The sequence below is a fragment of the Felis catus genome, chromosome A2, assembly GCF_018350175.1.
Source record: "Felis catus isolate Fca126 chromosome A2, F.catus_Fca126_mat1.0, whole genome shotgun sequence".
Classification (NCBI taxonomy): domain Eukaryota; kingdom Metazoa; phylum Chordata; class Mammalia; order Carnivora; family Felidae; genus Felis; species Felis catus.
This window is the reverse complement of record NC_058369.1, coordinates 3147730-3172693: the sequence shown is the minus strand read 5'-3', so window position 1 is coordinate 3172693 and position 24964 is coordinate 3147730. Positions and strand designations below refer to the sequence as shown.

At 59.0% G+C, this 24964-nt stretch overlaps 1 protein-coding gene across 12 annotated transcripts; it reads right to left on the bottom strand.

Annotated features, from left to right (window-relative positions):
- Positions 1-310: 310 nt before the first annotated feature.
- ANKRD24 (ankyrin repeat domain 24) lies at positions 311-24864 on the bottom strand. Of its 12 annotated transcripts, XM_045043919.1 has the most exons (24): positions 24163-24864; positions 23727-23762; positions 22805-22876; positions 14974-15104; positions 14809-14897; positions 13814-13878; positions 13227-13284; positions 11631-11701; positions 11336-11442; positions 10969-11156; positions 10455-10483; positions 10256-10308; positions 10041-10140; positions 9760-9840; positions 9521-9628; positions 8517-8561; positions 8308-8406; positions 7318-7390; positions 7010-7128; positions 5318-6823; positions 2520-2687; positions 1061-1186; positions 814-879; positions 311-677 (listed from the first exon to the last, which is right to left on the bottom strand). In XM_045043919.1, exons 3-24 carry the CDS (start codon positions 22838-22840, stop codon positions 600-602), a joined length of 3396 nt encoding a protein of 1131 aa, XP_044899854.1. In that variant the 5' UTR covers positions 22841-22876; positions 23727-23762; positions 24163-24864; the 3' UTR covers positions 311-599. The 12 variants fall into 12 exon arrangements, with proteins under 12 accessions (XP_044899854.1, XP_044899849.1, XP_044899859.1 ...); XM_045043914.1 differs by lacking the exon at positions 23727-23762; XM_045043924.1 differs by lacking the exon at positions 23727-23762 and having other exon boundaries at positions 24529-24864.
- Positions 24865-24964: the final 100 nt, after the last annotated feature.

The window sequence follows — 24964 nt, the reverse complement described above, 5'->3', positions numbered from 1 at the left end:
GAAAGATCCAAGAAACCCCAGGGGATTTCTGGGGACTTGCCAGGGGCAGGGAGGCTGGGGGTGGGATGCCCCCAGCAAGGCCAGATTCAGGGCGAGGAAAGTGACACAGGACGGGCAGCCGCGGATCCTGTCTTCACTTGACATCTGGGTGGTTTGTTCATCATGAGCTTCGACACCACGAACACAGCATTCCTTCCGGGGACCATGTGGTTGGCGCGGGGGGGGAGGGGTGAGCACCTCACCTCCTCATCCCTGCTCGTGGCCACCCTCCCCTCCCTGAGGGGGGCAGCGATCAGGCCACACACTTTCATCCTTGGCTCCAAGAGCTTTTATTTCTGGGGTCCGGGGTGCTGCCTGGCTACGGGACAGACAGGACAGATAGGACGCGGGAGAGGGGACCACAGATTCTCCGGTGGGGGCGGGGGACGGTCAGGGCTGGCCTTGGCACTGGCCAGTGTGTGCAGGGGGGCCAGTGGGGCAGTGGACACAGCCAGGGGCGGTCGGGAAGGCCCAGGCTGGTCTGCGAGTTAGGGGGGCCAGTGTGGGAGCCCGGACACCCCTGCGCGGGGCCTGGCGGCGGAAGGCCAGTGTTCTGATGCTCAGCGGCCCTGAGCCTGAAGCCTCTGCATCTGTAGGATCTGGCTCAGAATCTGCTGTACATCTTCGTCCATCTGACCCTGGGGGTGGGGGGCGGGGTGGGGAGGGGGCGGAGAGAGAGCCTGGGCACTCCCCGTCTTCCCGTTCCCTCCCTCCCCACCCCTGGAGGCCCGGAAGCTCTCCCCCCACCAGCCTCCCCCTGGAGGCGGGACTCACCTGAATGGCATACAGGAGGTGGCTCCTATACAAGGCCACCACTGCGCTGTGGTCCCTGGCAGCCTGCTGTGGGTATGGGGGAGGGGGGCTCAGAAAGTGGGACCCACCCTCCCCAAGAACATGCCCCACCGCGCCCTGGAGACCCAGAGCCCCCGCACCAGGGTGACAGCTGCTAAAATGCTGAATAATGTTCCTCCCATGCCCGCCGGCCCGTCCCTCTCCCGGGATCCCTGCCCTGTGCCCTCACCTCCCGCTGCTCCTGTAGAGCCTTAACCTGGCCACGGAGGGCCTCCACCTCCGAGAGGCCTGGGGCGGCCGGCTGGTCCTTCAGGGCCTCCTTGAGACTGAAGACTTCCTTGGACAGCTCTGTAATCTGGGGGGGGGGGGCATGGGGGGGCATCAAGGCACCCTGAGCCGGGGCGGGCATGGGAGGTGGGGGCTTTGGACCTCTCCAGGGAGGCCAAAAGCAGCCTGGCCTGGGGGGGGGGGCGGTGGCGCCAGGCCAGGCAGCCCTGGGTTTGGGTCCCCTCCCTATTCCCTTCTTGCAGGAGATCTCGGGAAGATGACTCAACCCCTCCGAGCCTCAGTTTCCTGCTCTGTACAGTAAGGGGAGTCACAATTCTCACCTTGGAGGGTCACTGTGATTCTGAACAGAGGTTAAGTCTAAACTCTGCCTGGCAAACAACAGGTGCTCAATAAATGCAGAGCTGTACTATTCTACTATGGATCAGAGGTTCTCAACCAGGGGGGCCATTCTGCCCCCAGGGGACTCCAGGAGATGTCTGGGGACATCTGTGGTTGTCACACCAGGGGTGCTTCTGGCATGGAGGGGGTGGAAGCCAGGGATGCTGCTCAGCCCCCACGGCACCCAGGACGGCTCCCCGGTGACCCGTCCTGAGTGTCACCAGTGCGGAGAGGGACAGACCCTGCAACAAATCCACCATAATCTGTACCACAATTTTATTTTCATTTTGCAAGAGGCGGTATTGGGCTCAGAGAGGTAGACTGACTTGTTCAAGGTCACACAGCGAGCTAGGGCTGGGTGACCTGGTGCCAATGCACCTGGGGCTCTGGGAGTCACATCCGCTGTCCAGTGACACGATATGAGACTTTGAGCCGCTCACTTTGCCTCTCAGAGCTTCGGCTTGCTCATCTAGAAAACGGGAATAAGGATGCCTTCTGGCTTTTGGGATTAGAAGGGAAGGAAAAGTGATAGTGTGTGAAAACCGCTCCACCCAATAGCCACAGGCTGCTGTTAGCCATCATTGTTCTGGTCCCAGACCAGAACATCTGGTCCCAAGACCAGAACTTGGGAACCTGGGTTCAAATGCTGCCCGAACCACTGCATGGCTGTGTGACCTCGGGCAAGTGGCATCACCTCTCTGTGCCTCGTTTCCACAATGGGGACAATAAAAGCACCAATCTTATGGGAAGTTGATATGAGAATTAAATGTGTAGTCCATGTCAAAGGCATGGCAGGGGACCCAGCATGTGGTAAGTGCTCCATAAATGTTACTGTAGTTATAATTCATAGTTACAACAGTAGCCCGTGTGTCTGAGTTGTGCCCTCCCTTCTCTGTGCCTCAGTCTCCCATCTGGAAAATGGGATGATCTTCCAAGACTCTTTCATCTGGGACATTCTTGGATTTCCCCCAACCTCTGTTGAGTGGGAACCCCTCAAGTGAGCACAGGAGAAGGGGACGCACCTTCTTGTCCTTTTCCTTGGCCATATCCAGGGCCTCCTGGGCACGGCTCTGGGCCTGGCGTGCCCGCTCAGCCTCGGTGCGGAGCCCCCTCAGCTGCTGCTCTGCCGTGGCCAGCTGGGCCTCGGCCGCGTGACGTTCGCTCTTCATGAATAACGCCTCCCTCTGGACCTGCAGCCCAAGCCCATGTGTGACCACAAGGACATGTGGATCCCAGATGCCTGGAACCCAGAGTCTTCGGATGCTTCTATTCTGGTCTGAGGACAGTCAAGCCCGTTTTGACCTTGAGGACTTTGACTCAGGGGAGTTTGGGGTTCTTCCTGGGCACCAGGCACTTTCTGACTCTGCCAGAGACTTCTGACCTGCGAGCTGTGTGGCCTTAGACAACTGACTTAACTTCTTTGTGTCTCAGTTTCCTCATATGTAAAATACGGGTATTAACAGCCCCCACTTCCCAGAGTGGTAACGGGGATAAAATGAACAAATACAGGAGATCTGCTCAGAACAGCACCTGGCACACAGGAAGTGCTATATCTGGTGCTCAGAACAGCACCTGGCACACAGGAAGTGCTATATCTGGTGCTCAGAACAGCACCTGGCACACAGGAAGTGCTATATCTGGTGCTCAGAATAGCACCTGGCACACAGGAAGTGCTATATCTGGTGCTCAGAATAGCACCTGGCACACAGGAAGTGCTATATCTGGGTTGTTGTGCTGTCGTCACTATTGATGCTCCTTTCTTGTTCCGTGTCGTGAAGGTTTATAGATTTCTCACAACAGGAAAGTGCTTTGGACGAAAAGCAAACCAACATGCAAACGATGACTGCATTTCCGCGAAAATACCAAGATCGGAGCAATGTCGGCTTCACAAAAACTGGCCGTGGGCTGGAGGCTGGGAGAACTTCGGCCTTTATAGAAATATTGGCTCCAGGGGAACAAGGATAATAGGTAGAGGTTCTACTCAGTACAGACTGGCTACACTTTAACAATTAAAAAGGAAAAATCAGAGGTGTCTGGGTGGCTCAGTCGGTTAAGTGACCAACTTCGGTTCAGGTCACGATCCCACGGTTCACGAGTTCGAGCCCCGCGTCGGGCTCTGTGCTGACAGCTCAGGGCCTGGGACCTGCTTCAGATTCTGTGTCTCCCTCTCTCTCTGCCCCTCCCCTCCTCACATTCTCTCTCTCTCTCTCTCTCTCTCTCTCTCAAAAATAAACATTAAAATTTTTTTTTAATCTTTTTCTTGGAAAAATAATACTTATGGCTGCCACTATGGATCTCTAATACCATCATATATAGATTAAACTATTTCGTTTTCACGTGAGGACTCAAAAGTATTATGATCTCTGTTGTAGGGATAAGTGAGCAGAGGCATGGAGAGGAAAATGCTCTCCTGACAACAACCAGCGAATGTGGGCTTATTCACATGTTTTGTTATAACACCTACCAGTTTTTTTGTTTTTTGCTTTTTTTTTTTAATTTTTTTTTCAACGTTTATTTATTTTGGGACAGAGAGAGACAGAGCATGAACGGGGGAGGGGCAGAGAGAGAGGGAGACACAGAATCGGAAACAGGCTCCAGGCTCTGAGCCATCAGCCCAGAGCGTGACGCGGGGCTCGAACTCCTGGACCGCGAGATTGTGACCTGGCTGAAGTCGGACGCTTAACCGACTGCGCCACCCAGGCGCCCCTGTTTTTGCTTTTTTAAAAGAAGAGATGGAATCAAATGTCCACCACCAGGGACAAAAAATATTCCCTGGCCTCAAGAAAAGCAACAATAACTCAGCACCAAAATCTACTGGGCTCAAAATATTAGATGAAAAAAATCTCTGGGCAGGGGCGCCTGGGTGGCTCAATCAGTTAAGCTTCTGATTCTTGGTCTTGGCTCCTCATGATCTCGTGGTTTGTGAGTTTGAACCCCACCTTGGGCTTTGTGCTGACAGCTTGGGATTCCTGCTTTCCGTCTCTCTGCCCCTCTCCCAGTCACTCTCTCTTTGCCTCTCGCAAAATAAATAAATGAAGTGGAAAAAAAGCCTCTGGGTGTAACATCCTCCTACTTTCGGGCTTAAGCATTGAGAACGATCATAAAACGACAAGCTCTAAACAGCCCGCCGGGAACCACAGGATGTTTTGAACCAGCGGGGAAGATGGATGTCAGGTAAAACCGTCAGTGGTTACAAAACAACAAGTGGGCCCCAATCCCTGCCTCACACCATACACACCGTTCAAAGATGAAGGGTAAACGTGACTGGAATTAAAGCAATAACGTTTCTGAGAGACACTGTGACTTTGGGTGCACGGAGGTTTCATACACAAACCACAGAGAGCCCTTAACCTTTCGAAAAATGATGGGGCTGGCGGCTCAGCCGGTGAAGCCCCCGACTTTGGCTCAGGTCATGGTCTCCTAGTTTGTGGGATCGAGTCCTGCATTGAGCTGTTTGCTGTCGGCACAGAGCCTGCTTCAGATCCTCTGTCCCCCTCTCTCTCTGCCCCTCCCCTTCTTGCACTCTGTCTCTCTCTCAAACGTAAGTAAACATTTTTTTTTTTAATTTTAAAAAGAAAAGGAAATCAAAAAAAAAGAAAAGAAAAATGATGGGGTCAAAATGGCCCAAAGGTTTTTAAAAAGACACACAAACGGAACCACCCAAGAGATCTGAACGGCTGCAGGGTCGGCCATCCACCTGGAAACGCCGCCCACGGGGTCAAGGGTCTATAGGATTGAAACCAATGGGGTGGCCACGCCCCGCGGCTGCAGGTCAGACTGCCAAGGCCAGGGGGGGTGGGGGTGCGGCGGCCGCGCTCACCTGGAACACCTCAGCGCTGGTTTTCTCGTGCCGTCGTGCCAGCTCCTCCAGCTGCCCCTCCAGCCGGGCCACGTCGGCCTGCAAGGCGGCCACCACGCGCTCGTGCTCCAGGCGGGCCACGCTCCCCGCGCGCTCCCGCTCCAGCTCGGCGCGCAGCCGGGCGGCCTCCTTGCCGGTGGCCACCACCTCCTGCTCCAGGCCGGCCGCCCGGCCCCGCAGCTCCAGGGCCTCCTCCTGCAGCCGGTGGTGCTCGGAGGCCGGCACGGCCGACTGACGCAGGGCCTCGGAGGCCTCCCGCAGCTCCGCCAGGCCCCGCCGGGCCTCCTCGCAGGCCGCCGCCAGCTCGGCCGCCCGGGCCTCGGCCGCATCCCGCGCGCGGCCCAGCTCGGCAGCCACCGCCCGCTGCTGTTCCCCGGCGGCCGTGGCGGTGGCCAGCTGCTCGCGGAGCACCTGCAGCTCCCGGCTCTGCTCCAGCCGCACCTCCTCCCGCCGGGCCACCTCTGCCCGCAGGCCCCGGGCCTCCTCCTCGGCCAGCAGGCGGCCAGCGCGGGCCTCGTCCAGCCGGGCCGAGGTCGCCTCCAGCTCCCGGAGCCGGGAGTCCCGGACTCGGAGGTCCTCGCGGGCCTGCTCCAGGGCGGCTCGCAGCTGCACCGCGTCCCCGCCGCCGCCGCCGCCGCCGCCGCCGCCCCCCGAGGCTCCGCCACCCTCAGCCTCGCGCATCTGCTCCCGGAGCCGGCCAGCCTCGGCCTCCGCGGCCTGGCGCTTGCCGTGGGCCGCCTCCAGCTCGGCGGCCGCCTCCCTCTCCCGTTGCCGCAGTGCCTCCTCCAAGCCACGGATCCTGGTCTCCAGCTCCGCTTGCAGCTGCTCTGAGGCCTCCGCAGCACCAGGGTGCAGGACGGCGCCCAGGGGGCCCCTCGGGGCTGTGGCCTCCACGTGGGTGGTCTCTGTGCCCGGAAGCTCCGCCTCCACCTCACCCACTCCGTTGGCCTTCATCTCTGCTTCCTCGGCTTTTGGCTTTGTGGCCTCGGCTTCTGGGTTTCCTCCCTCTTCTGGAGCCTCTGTTTCTGCAGCCTCGCCCCCCGTGGATCTTGTTTCCGTGGCCTCGGCATCTGTGGGTTTTGTTTCCGTGGCCTCGGCGCCTGTGGGTTTTGTTTCCGTGGCCTCGGCCCCCGTGGATGCCGCTTCCACGGTTTCATCTCCTGCAGCCCCGTCGTCTGTGGCCTCGGCTCCGTCAACTTTGGTTCCCGGAGCCGTGGTGCCATTAAGCTCCATTTCCATCGGCCCGTCCCTGGTGGTCTTGACTCCCGTGCCCTTGCCCTCCCCAGGGGCCGCCTCCTCTTCTCCAGGGCCGCGCTGTGCTTCCTGTCGCTCCAGTGCCCGCAGGGCGTCGGCGTGCCGCCTGCGGAGCTGGTCAAACTCAGCCCGGAGAGAGTCATAGAGGGCCAGGGGGATGACCTCGGCTGACCCGTTTATCTCCATCTCATCCTTCTCAAAGCTCTCCAGGATCTGGGAGGTGGTAGCAGGGAGCCGGTGGGAGCTTGGGGCCACGGGGGCACGAGTGGCCTTGCCGCCACCTTTCCTGCCCACAGACTCAGCCACATGCCCACGCTGACCCCCGCCTCCCCCTGGGGACAACCCCTGGGGTCCTCAGATCTGTCCCCACCCCACCCTCCGGTGCCGCAGTTTCCCCACCTGGACCTTCTCCATCAGCTCCTGGTTTTGTCTGGTGAGTGCAGCCACTTGCTCCCGCAGTGAGGCCAAGAGCTCCTGGGCCGAGGGGCTTAGCCGTTTGGAGAGCAGAGCCTCGGCCCCTGGTGGGCGCACAGAGTCAGCCCCAAGGGTCCTGGGCCACAGGGACGGGAGCTGGGGGTCTGGAGCGGTGGAGGAGGGCCGACCTCCCTCCCAGCTTCAAACTCTCTCCATGCCTGTGGGCCAAGGCCCCGTTTCCCGGGGACCCCAGGGACAAGGTGGGCAGGGAGGGAGGACGGGGTGGGGCTCACCTGGAAAGTCAGACAGTTCACCTTCCTCATCCTGCAGGGTGGCCACGTCATAGCTCGTGTTCTCCCGCTCATTCTGGGGGGAGGGACGGGGTCCAGCTCGGGTCCTGTCCCCCTCCCCTCCCCAAATTCAGAGTGGACAGGGGTGTCCACATCTCCCACACTCCCCCGGGGCATCAGACGGGATCTGTCTGGCCCACGGAGTTTACTCAGTGCCTACTGTGTGCCGTGGGGCTACGCTGGGCCCCCGGGGAGGAGCGGCGATCAGCCCCACCGCTGCCCAAACACGCGACCACAGCCCACTGACTGGAGTTGTATGTGCGGCCGGGGTGTGTGGGCTGTGTCCTCACAGGGTCTGCGAGTCCACGCTGGGGTCACGTGTCTGCGCGCGAGTCCCGGATCAGGTGTCTCAGGGTTTGTGGGTCTGTGGTGAGCACGTGCGTGTGGCGTGGCCCCCCGCTTCTCCCGTGTGAGCTCCTGGGATACGTGTGATTTTGTGCTTGTGTTTTAGTCTGGTGTGTCCGTGAATGTTTCAACGTGTGCGTGTCCGTGTGCGCGGGCATGCTTGTGTACGCACCTATGTTTGCGAATGAACGTATTTTGGAGAATACACGTGCCTGTACACGGATCTGTGGCCGTCGTCCGCGTGTGATTGGATGAGAAGCGTCTGTTGGGCACACGTTGAGGGTGTCCAGGGTGCGTGTGTGATTATGCATTCACAGACGTTTTGCTGTGGTTGCCAGCTTTACGGGCAGGGCCACGTGCGGATGACCGTGGTCGTTCACCTCTGTGCCTACAGGCTACGCGTTTTGGGACGTGTCCGTTTTGTGTCCGGACGTGTGTCTGTGGGCGTGTCGCCTGTGATGGCACGTTTGCGCCGCGTTTGATTGTTGGGAGTGTGGCTGTGCGCGTGTATATGCATTGGTGTGGTTGTCCTGTAGCCGCAGCTGGAGAGGCCCCGCCCACCTCCGGCAGGGGCGAGGCCCCGCCCACCTCCAGCAGGGACAGCCTGCTCTGCAAACTCTCCACCTCGCGTCCCAGGCTCTCCTTCTCTTCCTGCTTCTCCGCCAGCAGCTGCTGCAGCTCTTGTACCTGGAAAGAGGGCAGTGGGGGGCTCGGCCAGCCTCCAGGAGGAGTCGCCGGGGGGGGGGGGGGGGGGGGTGCGGCTGGCGGGGCTGGCTCTCCCCACGGCTCCCACCTACCTGTCTCTCCAGGCTGTGTAGGGAGCTGGCCTCTGTCTCCGGCAGCTGACGGGAAGAAGAGGGGACGGGGCTCGAATCCGGGTAGAAGGACCTCCCCTCCCCGCCTCTGCTTAGTAGCCCTCCATCCCGACCGCAGACGTCCGTTGTGTCACCTCCTGCGCACCCGGCACCGCTCTGCCCCCTGACTCATCACGAAGTATTTAGTCAGTGTCAGACCCCGTTTGGGGCCGCTCATTCGTTCACTGCCTCACTCAAATATTCGCTCATCCGATAAATATTCATCAAACATCTTCTGTGAGCCCATCCCGGTCAACCATGGCTCTGCTCACAGGCTTATAGTCAAATGGGTGACCAGGAGTAAAATGTACGTCATGTCCAATAGCAGTAAGCACTTTGAATAGAAATAAAGGAAACTCAGGGCGCCTGGGGGGCTCAGTCATTTGAGCGTCCAACTCTTGGTTTCGGCTCAGGTCATGATCTCGTGGTTTGTGGGATCGAGCCCCACATCGGGCTCTGTACTGACAGTGAGGAGGCTGCTTGGGATTCTCTCTCCCTCTCTCTCTCTCTCCCTTCCTCCCTCGCTCACACATGCCCGCTCTCACTCTCTTTTTCAAAATAAATAAATAAACATTAAAAAAAAAAAAGAAAGAAAAAATGAAGGAAACTGGGAAGTGAGTCCGGGGCGTCACAATTTTATATAAGGGGGACAGGGAAGGCGTCTTTGGCAAGGGGTTTCTGAGCAAAGACCCAAAGGAAAAGAGGAAGGAAGCCACAGGAACATCTGGAGGAAGTGTGTTCCAAGCAGAGAGCTCAGCACGTGCAAAGGTCCTGGGGCAAGACGAGGCCTGGCGTGTTGGAGGAGCCACAAGGAGGCCCGTGTGGCTGGAGCAGAGTGAATGAGGGGGGAGGGGGGAGGGAGCTAGGAGAGAGAGGGGGAGTCTTCCCCACAAAACTGCACTCCACCCCAGGCTGAGCCCCAGGCCTGTGTCTCTGGGGCCCCTCACCTCCTGTTTCCTCCGTTCCTGGTGCTGTTCCAGGCCCCGGATCTTCTGCAGCAGGCGGCCCCTCTCCTGGCGCAGCCGCACGATCTCCTCGTAGGCATCGCGATCATCCTGTTCCCCCCAACCCGGGGACCCGCCACCTTCACATGAGGCCCGAGGGCTGTCCCCTCCCATATCTGAGCCAGACCTTGTCCGCCCCCCGCCCTCCCCTGTCCCGCCCCCACAGCCAGGACATCTCTCACCGGCATGGGGATGCTGGCAGGGGGCTGAGGCGCTTTCCGCTTCTTGGGGGCCCCTCGCTTTTCGTGGCTGCACACAGAGTTCTGGGGGAAGGGGTGGAGGAAGCCCGTGGGGAACCTGCCAGCCTCTCACCCGAAGACACCAGGCCAGCAGGGCCCCGCTATCCGCCATCGACCTCAGCCCTTGCTCTCACCTCCCGTGTGAGCCCGCGCAAGACCCTGCCTCTCCCCGGTCCTCACTTATCCCAGCATAAAAGGGGCCACATCTCCAGAGAGTTCCAGACCTTATGCTGTACTCTCAGCGTCTCTTTGCGCCTCGGTACTTGGTACCAGACCAAATCGTCTACAAGTGCCCTTTCCCCGTGGAGCTGAGATGATATACGGCTGGGAGAGAGAAAGAGGCCGGACTTGCCTCCTTCCCCGACTTCACCAAACTCGGTTCCCTCTACCACGCCGCCCCAGCCCCATGATTTGGCCCCGTCCCCCCCAGTGTTCTCACCCACTTCTGAGAGTTATGCTGTAGATGCTGCTATCACTTGGTAACAGCATACCCTGAAGGAAGCATTCATCCCAAACAGGTCTTCCTAGGTCACAACCCTGGGACAGAAGTCCACCTCTTCTCTCCCCAGAAAGCTTGGGACAAGGGGGAAGGTAGCGTGTGCAGGGGGACGACTCATTCACTGCTTAGGGATCCATACCTGAGATGATGCCTCGCCTGAGTCATCCTCTAGGAGGGCAGGGAAGAGAGGGAAGCAGGGTCAGGCACTCTGTTTTAGGGACTCTATTCCCAGCCCTAGGAAGGGCACTAGTGAGCCCAAGGGACTTACGGCAGGGGTGGGCTCCCCATTCCCCAAGGGTCAGGACTTTTCAAGTAGGACTCGACTACGTTTGCAGCTGCTGATAGGAGGGACCTTGAAACTCTCAAAAGGGGAGGACAGGGGCACCTCCAGGATGGGGCAGGTACGGGGTGCCAATTCTTAGGAAAGGCAAATATCCGAGCATAAGGATGACCCAGGAAAGCAGAGTGGACCCCCCCCCAAGATTATTCTAAAAGCTCCGGGGACCCTCGAAACTGTTCTGAGCAGCATCGGCGGAGGCATGCTTCTATGATGCAGTAAAGAGGGTACCTTGAAACTGTCTCCAGCGGACAAAGGGAAGGAGATTCGCTTTGGCCGGGACCTGGGGGGCGGGGAGCGGGGCGGGGGTGCATACCACTGGGTGGTGAGGGGCGCTGAGCTGCCTCCTGCAGGAGGTGCAGGATGAGTTTGTCTCCCGCCAGGGCGCCGTAGTGGGCAGCATCCTGGCCCAGGGCGTCGGTGATGCCCGGCTGGGCCCCGCCCTGAAGCAGCACCTCCACTGTTTCGGGGCTGGCCCCCTCACAGGCCAGCATCAGGGCTGTCCTACCAGGAGAGGGGGCTGCTGAGGAAGCGAGGGCATTCTCAAACCCCCAGGCCCTCCTCCATACCCAGGCTGCGTGGGGGAGGGGAAGAGGCAACTAGATCCCCCACCCACAGAGGCTAAGAGACTTGCCCAAGGTCACACGGCATACAAGGGACCAACTGGGATGGGAGATACTCACCTGCCCTGCAGATCCTGGTCATTCGCGGCAGCCCCCTGCTGCAGGAGGAGGCGGCACAGATCTGTGTGACACATCTGAGCGGCTATGATAAGGGGCGTTGTACCTGACTGGTGGGAATCAGGGGAAGGACGAGACAAAATGTGAGAGGCCGACCTTGGGAGGTAGGGAAGCCCATACGACTGCCCCTGAACTTCACTCCAGACCCTTTTGACGCTTTTTAACGGGCGCCCGGGATGCCGCCACTTGGTGACAGCGTACCTCAAGTACAGTGCCCAAAAAGTTCCCGGAGGCTCACCCGATCTCGGGGACTCAGATGTGCCTTGAAAGAGCAAAGGATTTCTGAGCAGGAAATGCAACCGCCAGCCGCTGGGAAAAGAGGGAGGGTAGGTAGGGCAAGGTTTAGACATTTGGGGGGGGGGGCGGGCCTTCTGCCTGGTGTGATTCTTATCCCTTATTTTGTGACAGAAGTTCCTACCTTCCCTGGGAGGGCAATAGCAAAGGTACGCCTCCCTATTTTATAGATGAGGAAACTGAGGCCCACCCAGGTGCATGGTCAGCCAGTAGGGTAAGAGACAGAGCTAGGATCAGGTCTGCTAATTCCCTGTCCCAAGTTCCTGCCACATCCCACCATGGCTCTCTTTCAAAGTGGGAGTTTGGGCTAATTTTTATGCGTTTCCTCTCTTCGCTTTAGCCAGCAGTACGTGCCTACCATGGGCCAAGCCTCATACAGAGACTGGTAATGTTCACTGGAGGGATCAGACGTCAGCTGAGCCTGGACAGGCTTCATGGGGTTTGACCTGAGTTCTGAGTCTCGAAGGTGAAGAGGAAGAGGGTAGAGGTTTCTTAGGAGCCGTGAAGCGAGAAACAGCCTTGTAAGGTCAAGGAAGGGGGAGACTGTGCGTCCAGAGCCGCAAAGGAGGAAGGGTTTCATGCCATCACTAGAAATGTCAACAAGAGGGGCGCCTGGGGGGCTCAGTCGGTCAAGGCTCAGGTCATGATCTCACAGTTCGTGAGTTCGAGCCCGGCGTGGGGCTCTGTGCTGACAGCTGAGAGCCTGCTTGGGATTCTCTCTCTCCCTCTCTCTCTCTCTCTCTCTGTCCTTCCCCCACCTTCTCTCTCTCTCTCAAAAAAGAAAGAAATGTCAAGAAGACCTATCTGATTATCTGCTGTGTGCTCGAGGGGGTACGGCATTTGGTTTTCTGCTGCACTCCCAGTGCTTAGAACAGAGCCTGACACATCGCAGGAACTTAAATATTTATTGAATGAAATAACCGGCTGAGCTTCCACAGTGTGACCACTAGGTGGCAGCACACGCCAACTGCTGGTAAGTTTCAACCCACGATCAAAACCCCCAAAGCAAATCCCAGTTTATTCTGTGTCTCCAAAAGGTCAGGCATTTCTTGAGTCATGAGCGAAAGTCATTCCCTGATCTCATGGGCATGGTGGACAGAGGCCGGGTTGGGTTCTGGTTCAAGCGGGCGGGTCCCTTGGCCTCCCTCAGGAAGGAGTTGGGATTCAATGACTATGAACGATGCTTGGATCTTTGCCCTTCCTGAGACTCCCTAGGAAAGTACATTCTGGTCACTGTCCTTACCACCACCATCGTTCTCGCCCAGGCCTGGTGCTTGGGGGTCAGACAGCCTGAGTCTTCCCTGCTTTCTCGTGGCTGAGCCTCAACCACCTTGCCTGTCCGATGGGGTGACTGGGGCTCAAAGTGTTCCTGAGGATTAATGCTGAGCCCGGGGACTCGCGCACAGCAGGGACTCGGTGAGGAAAAAGGAGAAAGGAGGCAGAACGCTCACGGCCAGTCCCCCAGGACCCGGAGTAGAATAATCCCAAGCCCAGCACCCTCTGGGTCATGGTGGGCAGGGCAAAGCTGGGCTGCACCCACCTGCATGATGCAGGGCTGTCCATCCACTGCTGTCCACGATATCCACGACGCAGGACGCCTGGGGAGGGAGGGGTGTGGGTCGTTGCAGGCTCTCCAGGAACTGGGACCCGCCCCTTCTTGGGCTCTGCTGTATTTCAGGCTCCCTACCTATCTCTTCCCTCCCCTGTGCCCGCTCCGCGGACCCCACCTCCTCATGGACTCCCAAGTGACTCTCTTTGCTTTTTCATGAAATTTGGTGACAGAGGGACTCATTGGGAGTTCAGGAGCAGCTGGGGGTTTGGGGGCTTGACGAGAGCTCCGAGAGTGGCTGTAGCCACCACCTAGGGTTTGAGGAGAAGCTGGGGCTCAGGAGATGCCTGGTGTTGGGAGCATATCTCGGGTGTGTGAAGTATCTGGACGCTCAGGGAGTATCTGATTGTCCAGGGAGTAGCTGGGGCTCAGGAGCAAAGGAGGCTAAGACACACCCAGGATTCAGGGAGTATCTGGTGGGGGGGGGGTGCGGTTCAGGGAATTGCTAGAAGTCAGGGGTAGCCAGGGGAAGGGAGTATCTCCGTTAGGGGAGTATCTGACACGAGGGGGTAAATGACCTGTAGCAGCTGCTCCAAGCACTGTGGGTGCCCATACTTGGCCGCCAGGTGGAGGGCATTGTAACCTGAAAGGCAGGGAGGGTTTGCTAGGGTTCCACATACTCAAGGAGCTTCCGGTTGCTCCCCAAATCTTTGCCAACTATGTGCGAGGAGTTTCTGTGTCCCGTGAACGCCCCAAACCCCAGGTACTTCTCCAAACCGTGCTACTCCCCGTAGCTGGAGACTCTCCAGGGGCCAGCTAGTCTGTGTCCCAGACATTCTCATCTCGACTATACTCCACACCCTCCCACTTCTCAGGCCCTATTGCCCCGGTCACGGTCCATGTCCCCAGCCACCCTCCATGCTCGACAACATGCAGCTCCAGCCCTGTCCCTCGGAATCCCGCTGTTGTGTATGCTCCCACTAATCCACAAACCCTTGCTATCCCACGGGCGTCCTGTGCCTCCTACGATGTCCCGAAGTTTCAGCCAGGGCTATGCTCCCCCCCTAGTTACTTCCAGAGCCCCAGCCACTCCCTTTGGCCACGCCTTCTGTATCAGACATTCCCTCAGAGCCCTCGTGAAGTCATACACCCAGATTCTCCTTTGGTTCCAGCTCCTCCCAGCTACCCCTAAACCCCAGCTACTCCCCATACGTCAGATACTACCTCCCCCTTCCCCCCAAATTCTACTTGTTATTCTCCCGTCCCCAGGTACTTCTCAAGCTCCGGGAATCCTCTGTTCCAGCTAATTCCTCTGCCTTCACCACTATCTGAGTCCTGGCCACTTCCCGCCCACGAGCTGTCGACTCACCTTGATTGGTGCCAGCTACAGAGTCTTTTTTCTTGTTCACTGCAGCCTGACAAGTCCCTGTGCCTCCCGGGGTGGGGGGCACTGAACGGAACCCCCGCTTTTTCAGCAGGTCACTGAAGCCAGGGAGCGGGACCTGAGTGGACCTGCGGGCTGAGCCCCCGGCCTGAGCTCCTCATCCCTCCCCCGGGGCCCAGCAGGCAGTACCTGCCCCATCGGTGCTCATGACGTTGGAGCCCTGTGCCAGCATCACCTCTAGGCAGCTGGCTGCTCCCCGCATGGCAGCCAGGTGGAATCTGGAGGTCGGAGGCCAGGGATCAGCTGCAGGGTGGCCGCCCCTCATCCCTCCACCCCCAGGGTGTGGGCACTCACGCGGACTTGCCCTCGGGGTCCAGCTTCGTGGGCACCAGCCCCTTGCGGGTGATGAGAGCGGCCACCCGTGCAGCGTCGTCGTTCTCCACCGCCTGTAGCAGTCGCTCGTCACTTTTGCCCCACTCCTGGCTCTACAGGGCACACCCAGAGGAGAGTGGGGCCAGGCGATCGCGGCCCCCTCCCTGCTCCCCCCTGGCCGGGGCTCCAGGCTTCACTGCCTGCCCTTGGGCACTTGCCTGGCGCCTGCCTCTGGCGGCCGGCTTCGGGATGGGGCAGGGGCCACAGGGCGGGCAGGAGCCAAGGTCAGCGGGGCTGAGCCGCAGCTGCAGGGGGAGGTAGTCCTGGGCGGGGGTCTGAGACAGCGTCCCCCAAGCCTACATCCCCCAGCGTCCGCTCCCAGGTCCATACAACAGCCATTACCATCATTGTCCCATTAAATTCCGCCCCCCCCGCATCTTTCCAGAAATTGTCCCCAGCCAGCCCTTTAGTGAAAGCCACCTTTCCAAACATCACCCCCACCTCCAAAATCTTCCCATGGGAACCCCTAAAAGGGTCCCTTTAAATGTCTTCCAGAACCATCTGTCATCTATCCTTCTTAAACTGTCCCTGAAATGCCACAATTGTCCCCTAAATGTCCCAAGATCCGTGCTCTAAACAACCGTAGCGTGAAATACATTCCAAAACGTCTTCCCCAAATTTGCGAAGTGTCTCCAAAATCATCCCCCCAAATGACCCCAACATCTGGCCTAAAAATGTCCTCCCAAAAATATCCCTTGAATGTTCTCTGAAATTATACTCCAAATGTCACTATATTTTCCCGAAAATCGTTCCTTAAAACATAGTCCAAATTATCCCCTCGAATGAACTCACCCAAAACGGGTCCCCGAAACTGTCCCTCCAAATGCCCTCTACATTTTCCAGTGTCCCCTTCTGTTCTCAAAGCTGCCTCCCCAAACATCCCCATGTCTCCCCAAATATCCATCCCTCGACCTCTGCCCCCCTCCTCCCGCACCCCCCTCACTGCCGGTCCTCCCCGGGTCTGGGGGCGGGGGTCCGGTCCTGGCCCAGCCAGGGGCGGGGAGGGGCGGGCAGGGAGGGGAGAGTTAGGGCCCGAGCCCCGCCCGCTCCCGCGCCCCCTCCCCTGGCCCTACCGCGCAGGAGGCGGCGGCGCACACGCACAGCTGCTTCATGGCGGCCAGGGCGCCAGGTGCCCGGCTCGGTGCTCCGGGAGGCCACCGGGCCGGAGCGGGGGGTTGGGAGGGGGGCCCGGAGGGAGGGGCAGGAACGCCCGCGGGAGGGGCTGGAGGGGGCCGGAGAGAGGGACAGGGGGCCGGAGGGAAGGGCCGGAGGGGGCCGGGGGCGTCGTGGGGGGGGGTCGGGTGGAGGGAGGGGCTGGAGGGGGTGGGAGGGGAGGGGCCGGAGGGAAGGGATGGAGGGGGTCTGGGCGGGGCTTGGAGGGGTGAGGGTCCGGAGTGCCCGCGCGCCGCGCCCCCTCCCGGAGACCCCCGCCCCCAACGGTAGGGGTCGTGCTGGGGAGAGGCTGGAGGAACCGGGAGGGAAGGGCTGGAAGGACCCGGAGGGAGGGGTAGAGGCCTCCGGAGGGAGGGGCTGAAGGGGCCCGGGGGTGGGGCTGGAAGGACCCGGAGGGAGGGGCTGAAGGGGCCCGGGGGTGGGGCTGGAAGGACCCAGAGGGAGGGGCTGAAGGGGCCCGGGGAGTGGGGCTGGAAGGGCACGGGGGGCGGGCTGGAGGGGGCCTGGGGGCGGGGCTGGAGGGGTGAGGGTCCGGAGTGCCCGAGCTCCACCGCCCTGCCCGTGCGCCCCGCCCTCTCTCGGAGACCCCGCCTCCACGGCAGGGGTCGTGCCGGGGCGGGGCTGGAGGAGGCCGGGGGCGGAGCTGGAAGGACCCGGAGGGAGGGGCTGGAGGAGTCAGGGTCCGGGATGCCCGCGCGCCCCGCCCCCTCCAGGAGGCCCCGCCCCCACGGTAGGGGTCGTGCTGGGGGCGGGGGGGGGGGGGGGGGCGGCTAGGCTCTGGGGGCGCAGTGCCGCCCGGGCACTACCTGACTTTCCTGCCGCGAGGGGGATGCGGCGAACGAGGCCCGCCTCCCTCGCCCCCGCGGGCTCCCACTGGATCTCCAGGGATCCGCCTGCGTCGTCTCCGCCTCGTCTGAGCTGGCTGCGGGTCGCGGGTGACTCCGGCCTGAGCCCTCTCGGCGGACGCAGCTTCCCACTGCTGCCTGGCCATCATTCATTCACTCTTGCACCCGTGGGACCCAGCAGTCTGACGAACTTGAATTTGAATCCAGGGCCCTGCACCCCGGCCCCTCACATTTAACGCCTGTGCGACCCAGTCAAGGTACTTACCTGCTTTGGACATCGCCTTCCTCATCTGGAAAATGGGGTTCAAAACAAACAGTAGCTACTACACGCGGTGTTAGCGAGAGGACTAATGAGGTACTCTGTGCAAAGCCCTCACTGGTGCCCGGTACGCGCGATAAACACGGATTCGTTCGTCAAAGGTGTGCTTGCGCCCATGTGCATGTCTAATGTTGAATCCTGGGACACAGGCCATAGTAGGTGGTCAGTTAAATCACTGGAAAGCAGAGTGGACACAGCTCCTCCCAAGGGGCTGGTAGGGTCTGTGTTCACTGGTTGTTTTCTCAGACTGGGAGCCCCCTGACCGCAGGGCCAGGCTGAGGCCTCCCTGGCACAGACCTGGCACCCCGGGGTGGGGTGGGACAGTTGATAAACGTTTGCTGAGTGAATGAATGACTCACAAGGCCCTCTGGGCCATGTGAATTTCATTTACTGACTCTACTTGTCCCACCGGGATGCCTGGTGCTGCACCGGGCCTGGCGCCCAGTGGTGACAAGACAGATGCCGCTGTTATCACTGGGGTCCCTGGGGAGACAGGTACACCCATGGATTGATGAACCAGGGTGATGGGGGCTGCGATGGGGGCAGTCCAGGCCAGCTGGGAGCTCAGAGAGGACTCCTGACCCTGGGGAGTCCGGGAGGGCTTCCTAGAAGAGAGGGCATCTGAGCTGAAACTTAGAGGACGGCCAGGATCCCCCCGAGTTAGGGGGTGGCAAGGACAAGATCACGTTCAGGAGGAATCGTGAAGTTATCGCTCGCCTCAACCAGCCCAGTTACCTGTGCCCTGATCCAGGACTAGCTGGATGAGGGTCATAACTGAAGGGTAGGGCAGAGGAAGAGGGGTGTCCCTGGGAGGAGGGGGAAACCAGGAATGTGGGACATCAGGGGAGCCACTAAAGGTTGCAAAATGGCCCACCATGTTGATGTGGCTGCAAATTCACAAAGGGGCCAGCAGAGGTGGGGAGGACACAGGGATGAGAGGGGAGAGTAGGGGTGAGTATAGCGATGGCCTTCTGGGACCTGAGTTTAGCAGCAGTGACTGCAGACAGGAGGAGGGGGCTTGAGTCCAGCTTGGTCATGGTCTGCACACTGTGTGACTTTGGCCTAGGCACGCTCCTTCTCTGGGTCTCAATTCCCCAACCGCCAGATGGGACAACAGACGGCATAAAGCCGGGTTCCTCCACTCAGGCACTGCGGACATTTCAGGGCCAGATCGTTCTCTGCTGGGGGGCTGGCATGGGTGCCGTGGGGGCTGAGCAGCATCCCTGGCCCCCACCCGCTGGAAGCCAGGAGCACCCCCCAATGCGACCACCACAGATGTCCCCAGACGTGGCTCGGGAGGCAAGATCTGTCTGGCATTCTTCTTAGACACCTTTGCGCAGGAGGAAGGAGAGGTGGGGCAGGAAGATGGAGGGTTTGGTAATAAGCAGTTGGGGAGGGGTGGGTGTTGAGGGCTCCTGTCTCTCGCACCCAACCCACCAGCCAACCCTGCAAACTCGATCAACGTACCCAGTCTTGCCTGTGGGCCAGCCCTGTCGCGCTGGAGGCTCCATCTGGGGATACCTCCTCCCTGGTCTCCTAGCCCCTGCCCTTGTCTCCCAGCTTCCTCCTGCTCAAAAGCCTCCACAACCTCACTCGGCGTAAAATCCAGACTGCTCTCAGGGCCCAAGAGGTTCTACAGAAACTGGTCCCCGGGACCAAATCCCAGCCCCCCTCCCCCAGTTCCCTGTGGCCCAAGAGCTAAGAATAGTTTTTACACTTCTAAGTGGCTGGGGGAGAAAAAGATCAAAAGGACAGTCATATCCTGTGATGTGACGCTTGACAATGACATGAAATTCACATTGCGCGTCCATAAATAAAAGTTTTCTTGGGGCGGAGCCAGGCCCATCCATTCAGAGCAGCCAATGGCAGAATTGAGGTCTGAGGGCCCTTGAAGCCAAAAATATCACGGCCTGGCCCTTCACAGGGAGAGTCTGCCCACCCCTGCTCTACACAGTACCCCCTGGCAACTTCCTGGGCCCATCTCCCCTCCATTTCGTCCGGTCAGACCCATCACAGTGGCCTCCTTTCTGGTTCTGGCCTCGGCGCTCGCAGTGCCCTCTGCCTGGAGCACCTTCCCTCCCCCACGGTCTACAAGGCCTGTTCCTCTCCTACCGTCCCCACTGGGCAGCACCCGAAGAGGGTTTATTAGCAGTTTTGTTTGTTTTTTTTTTTCCTCCCTGTTCTTACTAGCTGATGCCACACTGCGAACCTTCCGAATACATTGTTTCCCTTTGGTCTAACCCCGCCCCCTAGGATGTCAGTTCCGCGCAGCCGGGAGGGATCTTTGTCCACCTCCGTCACTACTGTATCCGCAGCGGATACAGGTACGGATTTTGCAAGGCCTGGTGCAAGATGAAAATGCGGGGGCCTCCTGTTCAAAAATCATTAAGAGTTTCAAGACGGCGAGAAGAGAGCAGTAAACCAAACTGGGGCCCTTCTGAGTGAGGGTCTGCGAAGCTGGCCCTCATCTCCAGTGTCGACAACAGGGCCTGGCGCATAGTAGGTGCCCCATCAATGTCTGTTGAAGGAATTCAAGAAATTCCTGGGGAATTTCTTCCCCAGGACTCTGGGGAATGAACACGGGAGACAGACTTTCCAGGAAGCCTTGAGGAACTGGGGATCTATGGGTTTCTAAAAACTCCAATCTTCTTGCTTGTGGGATTTTTCTAAAACTTGCAATAAGGGAGAGGCAGGGGGGGAAGCCCAGGACTAGGCTCACGGCTCCCAGTTAAATCCCATCTCACAGATAGAAAAACTGAGGCCCGGAAGGGTTCCAAGAAGGCTCAGAGCGGGTATCAGGATGTGTTGGGGCCTTGGAGAAAAGGCTGCTATTAAAGAAGCGGAAGGGGCGGGGGGCAACTGGGTGGCTCAGTGGATTGGGCGTCCAACTTCAGCTCGGGTCAGGATCTCACAGTCTGTGAGTTCGAGCCCCGCGTCGGGCTCTGTGCTGACAGCTCAGAGCCTGGAACCTGCTTCGGATTCTGTGTCTCCCTCTCTCTCTGCCCCTCCCCTGCTCATGCCCTGTCTCTGTCTCTAAAATAAATAAAAACATTTAAAAAAATAATAAAGAAGCAGAAGGGGCGGGGTGCTTGGGTGGCTCAGTCGAGCATCCGACTTTCACTCAGGTGATGATCTCACCGTTCGGTTCCTGAGTTCGGGCCCTGCATCAGGCTCTCTGCTGTCCTCGGCACAGCCCGCTTAGGATCCTCTGTCCCCCCTCTCTTCCTGCCCCTCCTCCGCTCACGCTCTCTCTCAAAAATAGGCATTAAAAAAAAAACAAAACAGCAGCAGCAGAAAGGAGTGGGGAAGGACTGAGCAAGAGGGTGGTGGCTGGACTGTGTCCTGAGAATTGGGAATGAAAAGCCCGAGAGACAACGGGGGGGGGGGGGGGGGGGGGAGGGGGAGGGGGTGTCTGTGCGTCTGCAGTCACGAAGTCACGGGTGTTTGCTTTCTTCCCTCAGGGGAGCGGGCAGAACAAAAGCTGAACTTGACTCCAGCTGTCTGCCCAGAAACTGGAGCCTCCGGTGGAGGGAGGGACAGCGAGATGCCGGGTGGGGGGGATGGAGCACAAGCTTCTCCCCCTTCCGCCCCCCTGCCGCCCTCCCGCCTCTCTCCGCAGGCTCCTCCCTGCCTCCCAGACACCACCCCCACCCCCCACACACCCGGTCTGAGGTTTCTAACACCTGTCTGCCCTCCACCACTCACCCCCATACCTGTGTGAGACCCCTAACACACCCACTTCCCAAATTAGGAGACTGGGTTTGCTTTCTGTCTTTTTTTTTTTAAACTGCACAGTTTTTGAAGGATTTGATTTTGATAGGATTTACCTTTCGAAACTAAACGATTATACGCTTTGGTTTACCACCGGCTACAACATCTCAGGAGTTCTTGGGGGGTAAGCGTGAACAGTCCAACTTAGGAACTGACTCCAAACAGGATGAAGAATTTTAGGATCCTTCCACAATGAATCAGGCTGACTCCGGGCCACATTTGATAGGGGCTAATGAGCCATTTATTCCTGTCTCTGTGTCTCTGTCTCTGGGTCTCCCTCTCTCTCTGCCCCTCCCCTGCTCGCGCTCTGTCCTTCTCTCTCTCAAAGATAAATAAACGTTAAAAAAAAAAAAAAAGATAAATAAAACCCAAGCCAGGTGAAATAAATAAAAACAAATTCACTGACGTTACATTTGAACTTTTAAAAATTAAATGCAAATAAATGAAAGGAAAAGGGACGTTAAGCTTAATAACTAACAAATGAATAAGGTCAGTTGGGAAAACTGAGGGGGCCACAGGGGACTGGTGACAGGCCCGCAGTCACCCAGCTAGTCAAGCAGAGCTAGCTGACCTGGGTCTCTGTCCTGTGACTGGGAGAGGCGAGTTACCCTCTCCAGACTTTGGTTTCTTCCCGTGGCGAGTGTGAAGTCAAGCGTGATCAAGGCCAGGCACGAAAGGGTGTTCTAACCCTAGATTCTCTCAGTCTGTGCCCTGGACTTGGGGGGAGGGAGTCAAGGAGGAGTGAGTAGGACTGAAGACAAAGCCATCTCTCCTGGGGAGTTCACGGTCCAAGGAATGGCTGCATGGGGAGCCAGCTCCGGCCCACCTCAGGGCCTTTGCACTGCCTGCTTCCTCTGCCCGGGATGCAATTCTTGGAATATGTGCACGCAATTCCCTCCCTCTTTCCCTTCTAATCTTTGCTCAAATATCAGCTCCTTGCTGAGGCCTTTCTTGACAACTTGCTTTAAAACTGCAGCCATCTCCCCTGCCCTAGATGCTCCAGTCCCCTTTTCTTGGTCTCTGTGGCCCCAAACATGCCTTTTCAGCTGTTTATCCTGTTTAGTACCCATCACCCCCCACTCAGCTGTCCGCTCCACCGGGGGCAGGGATTTCCTCAACGCCCACCACAGTGCCTCCTGCAAGCATTTGCTGAACGAACCCCTCAAAAGCAAGAGATGGGGGTCCCCCAGGCAAGTGAGTCCTCAGAAAAGCAAGCGGTCACTGGAGCTTGGGAGAATGGAGATTCTTCGGGACAAAGAAGAGTGTTACTGAAGCCAAACAGGGTGGGGGCCGTGGAGGGTCGGACAGGCAGCAATGCAGGAGAGGGCTTCCTGGTGGAGGGAACAGGAGGGGCTGGAAACTGAACAGGAAGCAGTGGGGACAGGAGGACAGCAGGGGGCAGTAGACAGGAAAGGGAGGAGAGGGGACAGAAGCCAAAGGGGGGATTTGAACCTGTGGGTGGTGAGGAACCACAGGAGGGTCGGAACAGGGAGGGGGGTGGCCTGGTCCCTACTGAAGCCGCCAAAAGGTTGCGACGAGGGGCAGAGGACAATGCTCCAGAGGCCCAGGGGCTCCTCGGCCAGGCCCCGGGGCACAGGGGCCTGAAGATGGGGGGCACCGAGCATCTCAGCGGCCTCAGACTCACCTCTGTCTTCTTAAATCGTGCCCGCAGGGTCTTCATGGCCAGCGTCTGGCGTTTCTCCTCAGCCCAGGCCACCTGGGAAAGCACCAGAGTGGGGTGGGAATGAGGGACCCCGTGAGCAGGAGGGCCATAGCATATAGTAGGTGTGCAGGAAACACACCTGTTGAAGCAGCTCAAGCCCTTTCCGGTCTCCAAGCTCTCATCTGTGTGGTTATTCCTGCACGGGGTGCCCGTTTTTCTCCACTCTCTCTGGTAAGCTCCTATTCACCCTTCACAGCCCATTTCCAAAATCCCGTGTTCTGATGAGCTTTGCCTGTCGTCCACAGGCCGAACTCTAACTCCCCCAACCGGGTTCCCCTACCCCTAGTTGGGTCCCTTCCTCTGCCCCAGCCCTGGCTTCGTAGGCTGGAAGTGGTCTGGGCTGGTACCGTCTTCCTGAACAATGAGGGGCCCCTGGGGGCCAGGCCCGGAGCTGAGGCCTCTTAGCACAAAGGCTTGTTTGGGATTCCTTCCTCTTTTGAGTGGGATTTCTTTTTTTAAGTTTATTTATTTCGAGAGAGAGAGGGAGGGAGAGAGAGAATCCCAGGCAGGCGCCGCGCGGCCAGCGTGCAGCCCGACGCGGGGCTTGATCCCGTGCACTGCGGGGTCGTGACCTGAGCCAAAGTCACGCGTCGGAGGCTTAACCAACCGAACCACCCAGCCGCCCCGAGTGGGATTTTTTGAAGGCACGTCCCACTCCCATCCATCCTGCCTGTGAATTCTCGAAGCCATCCTCCCATCTGTGTACTCACCCATCCATCCACCCCCCCCCCCCGTGCATTCATCCATCCACCCCCCTCCGTGCATTCATCCGTCCACTTTTCCGCGTACCCACCCGTTTATTCCCCCACCCCTCCACCCATCACCCTACCCACACTGTACTCACCCCACCCTTTCTCTTCTGCCTCTGTCTCAATCAAACCTAGAGCAGGAGGTAATAAGATAGCCAAGGGGAGTCCACAGGTTGCCAGGGCAGGAGGGAAGCCATGGGCTTGGGGGACGAGAGTGGCTTTCTGGAAGAGGGGATGATATATAAAGCAGGACCTAGTGGCCAGGCAGGAGGCTGAGCAGGGCGGCAGCCGTTAAAAGAAGGTAAGTGCCCTAGAGAGTGCAAAGGCTGGGAAGTGGGAAGAGTGTGTGTGTGTGTGTGTGTGTGTGTGTGTGTGTGTGTGTGTGTGTGTCTGGGTAGCTCAGCAGCACAGCTAGGACATACACACACACCTCTCCTTTCTCCCACACACCAGGGCTCCAAGGCAAGAGGCTGAGGCCCTAAGGGGGGGGGGGTCTCCATCCCAAGCTTCCCTCACTTCCTCCTCTCTTACCTCCAGCAAAGCCAGTGACTCCAGCACTCGGCCTCCGTGCCCACGGCGGGCTCCAGTTACCTGCTCCCAGCCGGGCCACCAGTCACACCGGCAGCTCCAAGCGCTCGGCTCTGACACCCGATCGGCTCTGAGGGCAGCCGCCCCAGGGGGCCGGGGGTGAACAGAGGGAGGAGACAAGCCGGCTGCGGGGCTGCCTGCTGGCCAACGAGCTCAGGCGGGAAGACACCTACTGTTCTCTCACCACCCTCCACCTCTCCTCCTAGCCTTTGTCCTCGTTGTGCCTTCGCCAGCAGCGCCCTTTCTGCGCCCCATGTCACTCCCAACCGGCTCACTCGCCCCATCTCATTTCTGCTCGCTCCTACTCACTCTCTGGATCTTTGCTGCAACACCGCCTCCTCCAGGAAGCCTTCCCGGAGGCACCCAGGCTGAGCTCCCTTATGGCTCGGGCCCTCATGGCACCTTAATCGGACTAAGTCACCACTGCCCGGTCACTTGTGTCCATCTTCGCCACAAGGTGCCGCCTTTGCTCCCCGGTGTTTCCCGGGCACTCAGTAGGTGCTCAACACGTGTTTCTTAAATGCATCCTCAAGGCCACCAGCCCCAGTGGCCTTGAGCAGTTTCTCTAGCGGTGCACCAGTCCGGCTGGGTGGAGACTGTCACCCACCTGGGTAACGTTTGGGTAATTCAGGGCGGCGTCCAAGACCCTCCCACATGCCCCCCGCCCCCCCCCCCCCCCCCGCACACAAACGCAGGGTATTCGTGACTTTGTAAACTTCTGAAATGTGCAGCAGACAGAGCCTTG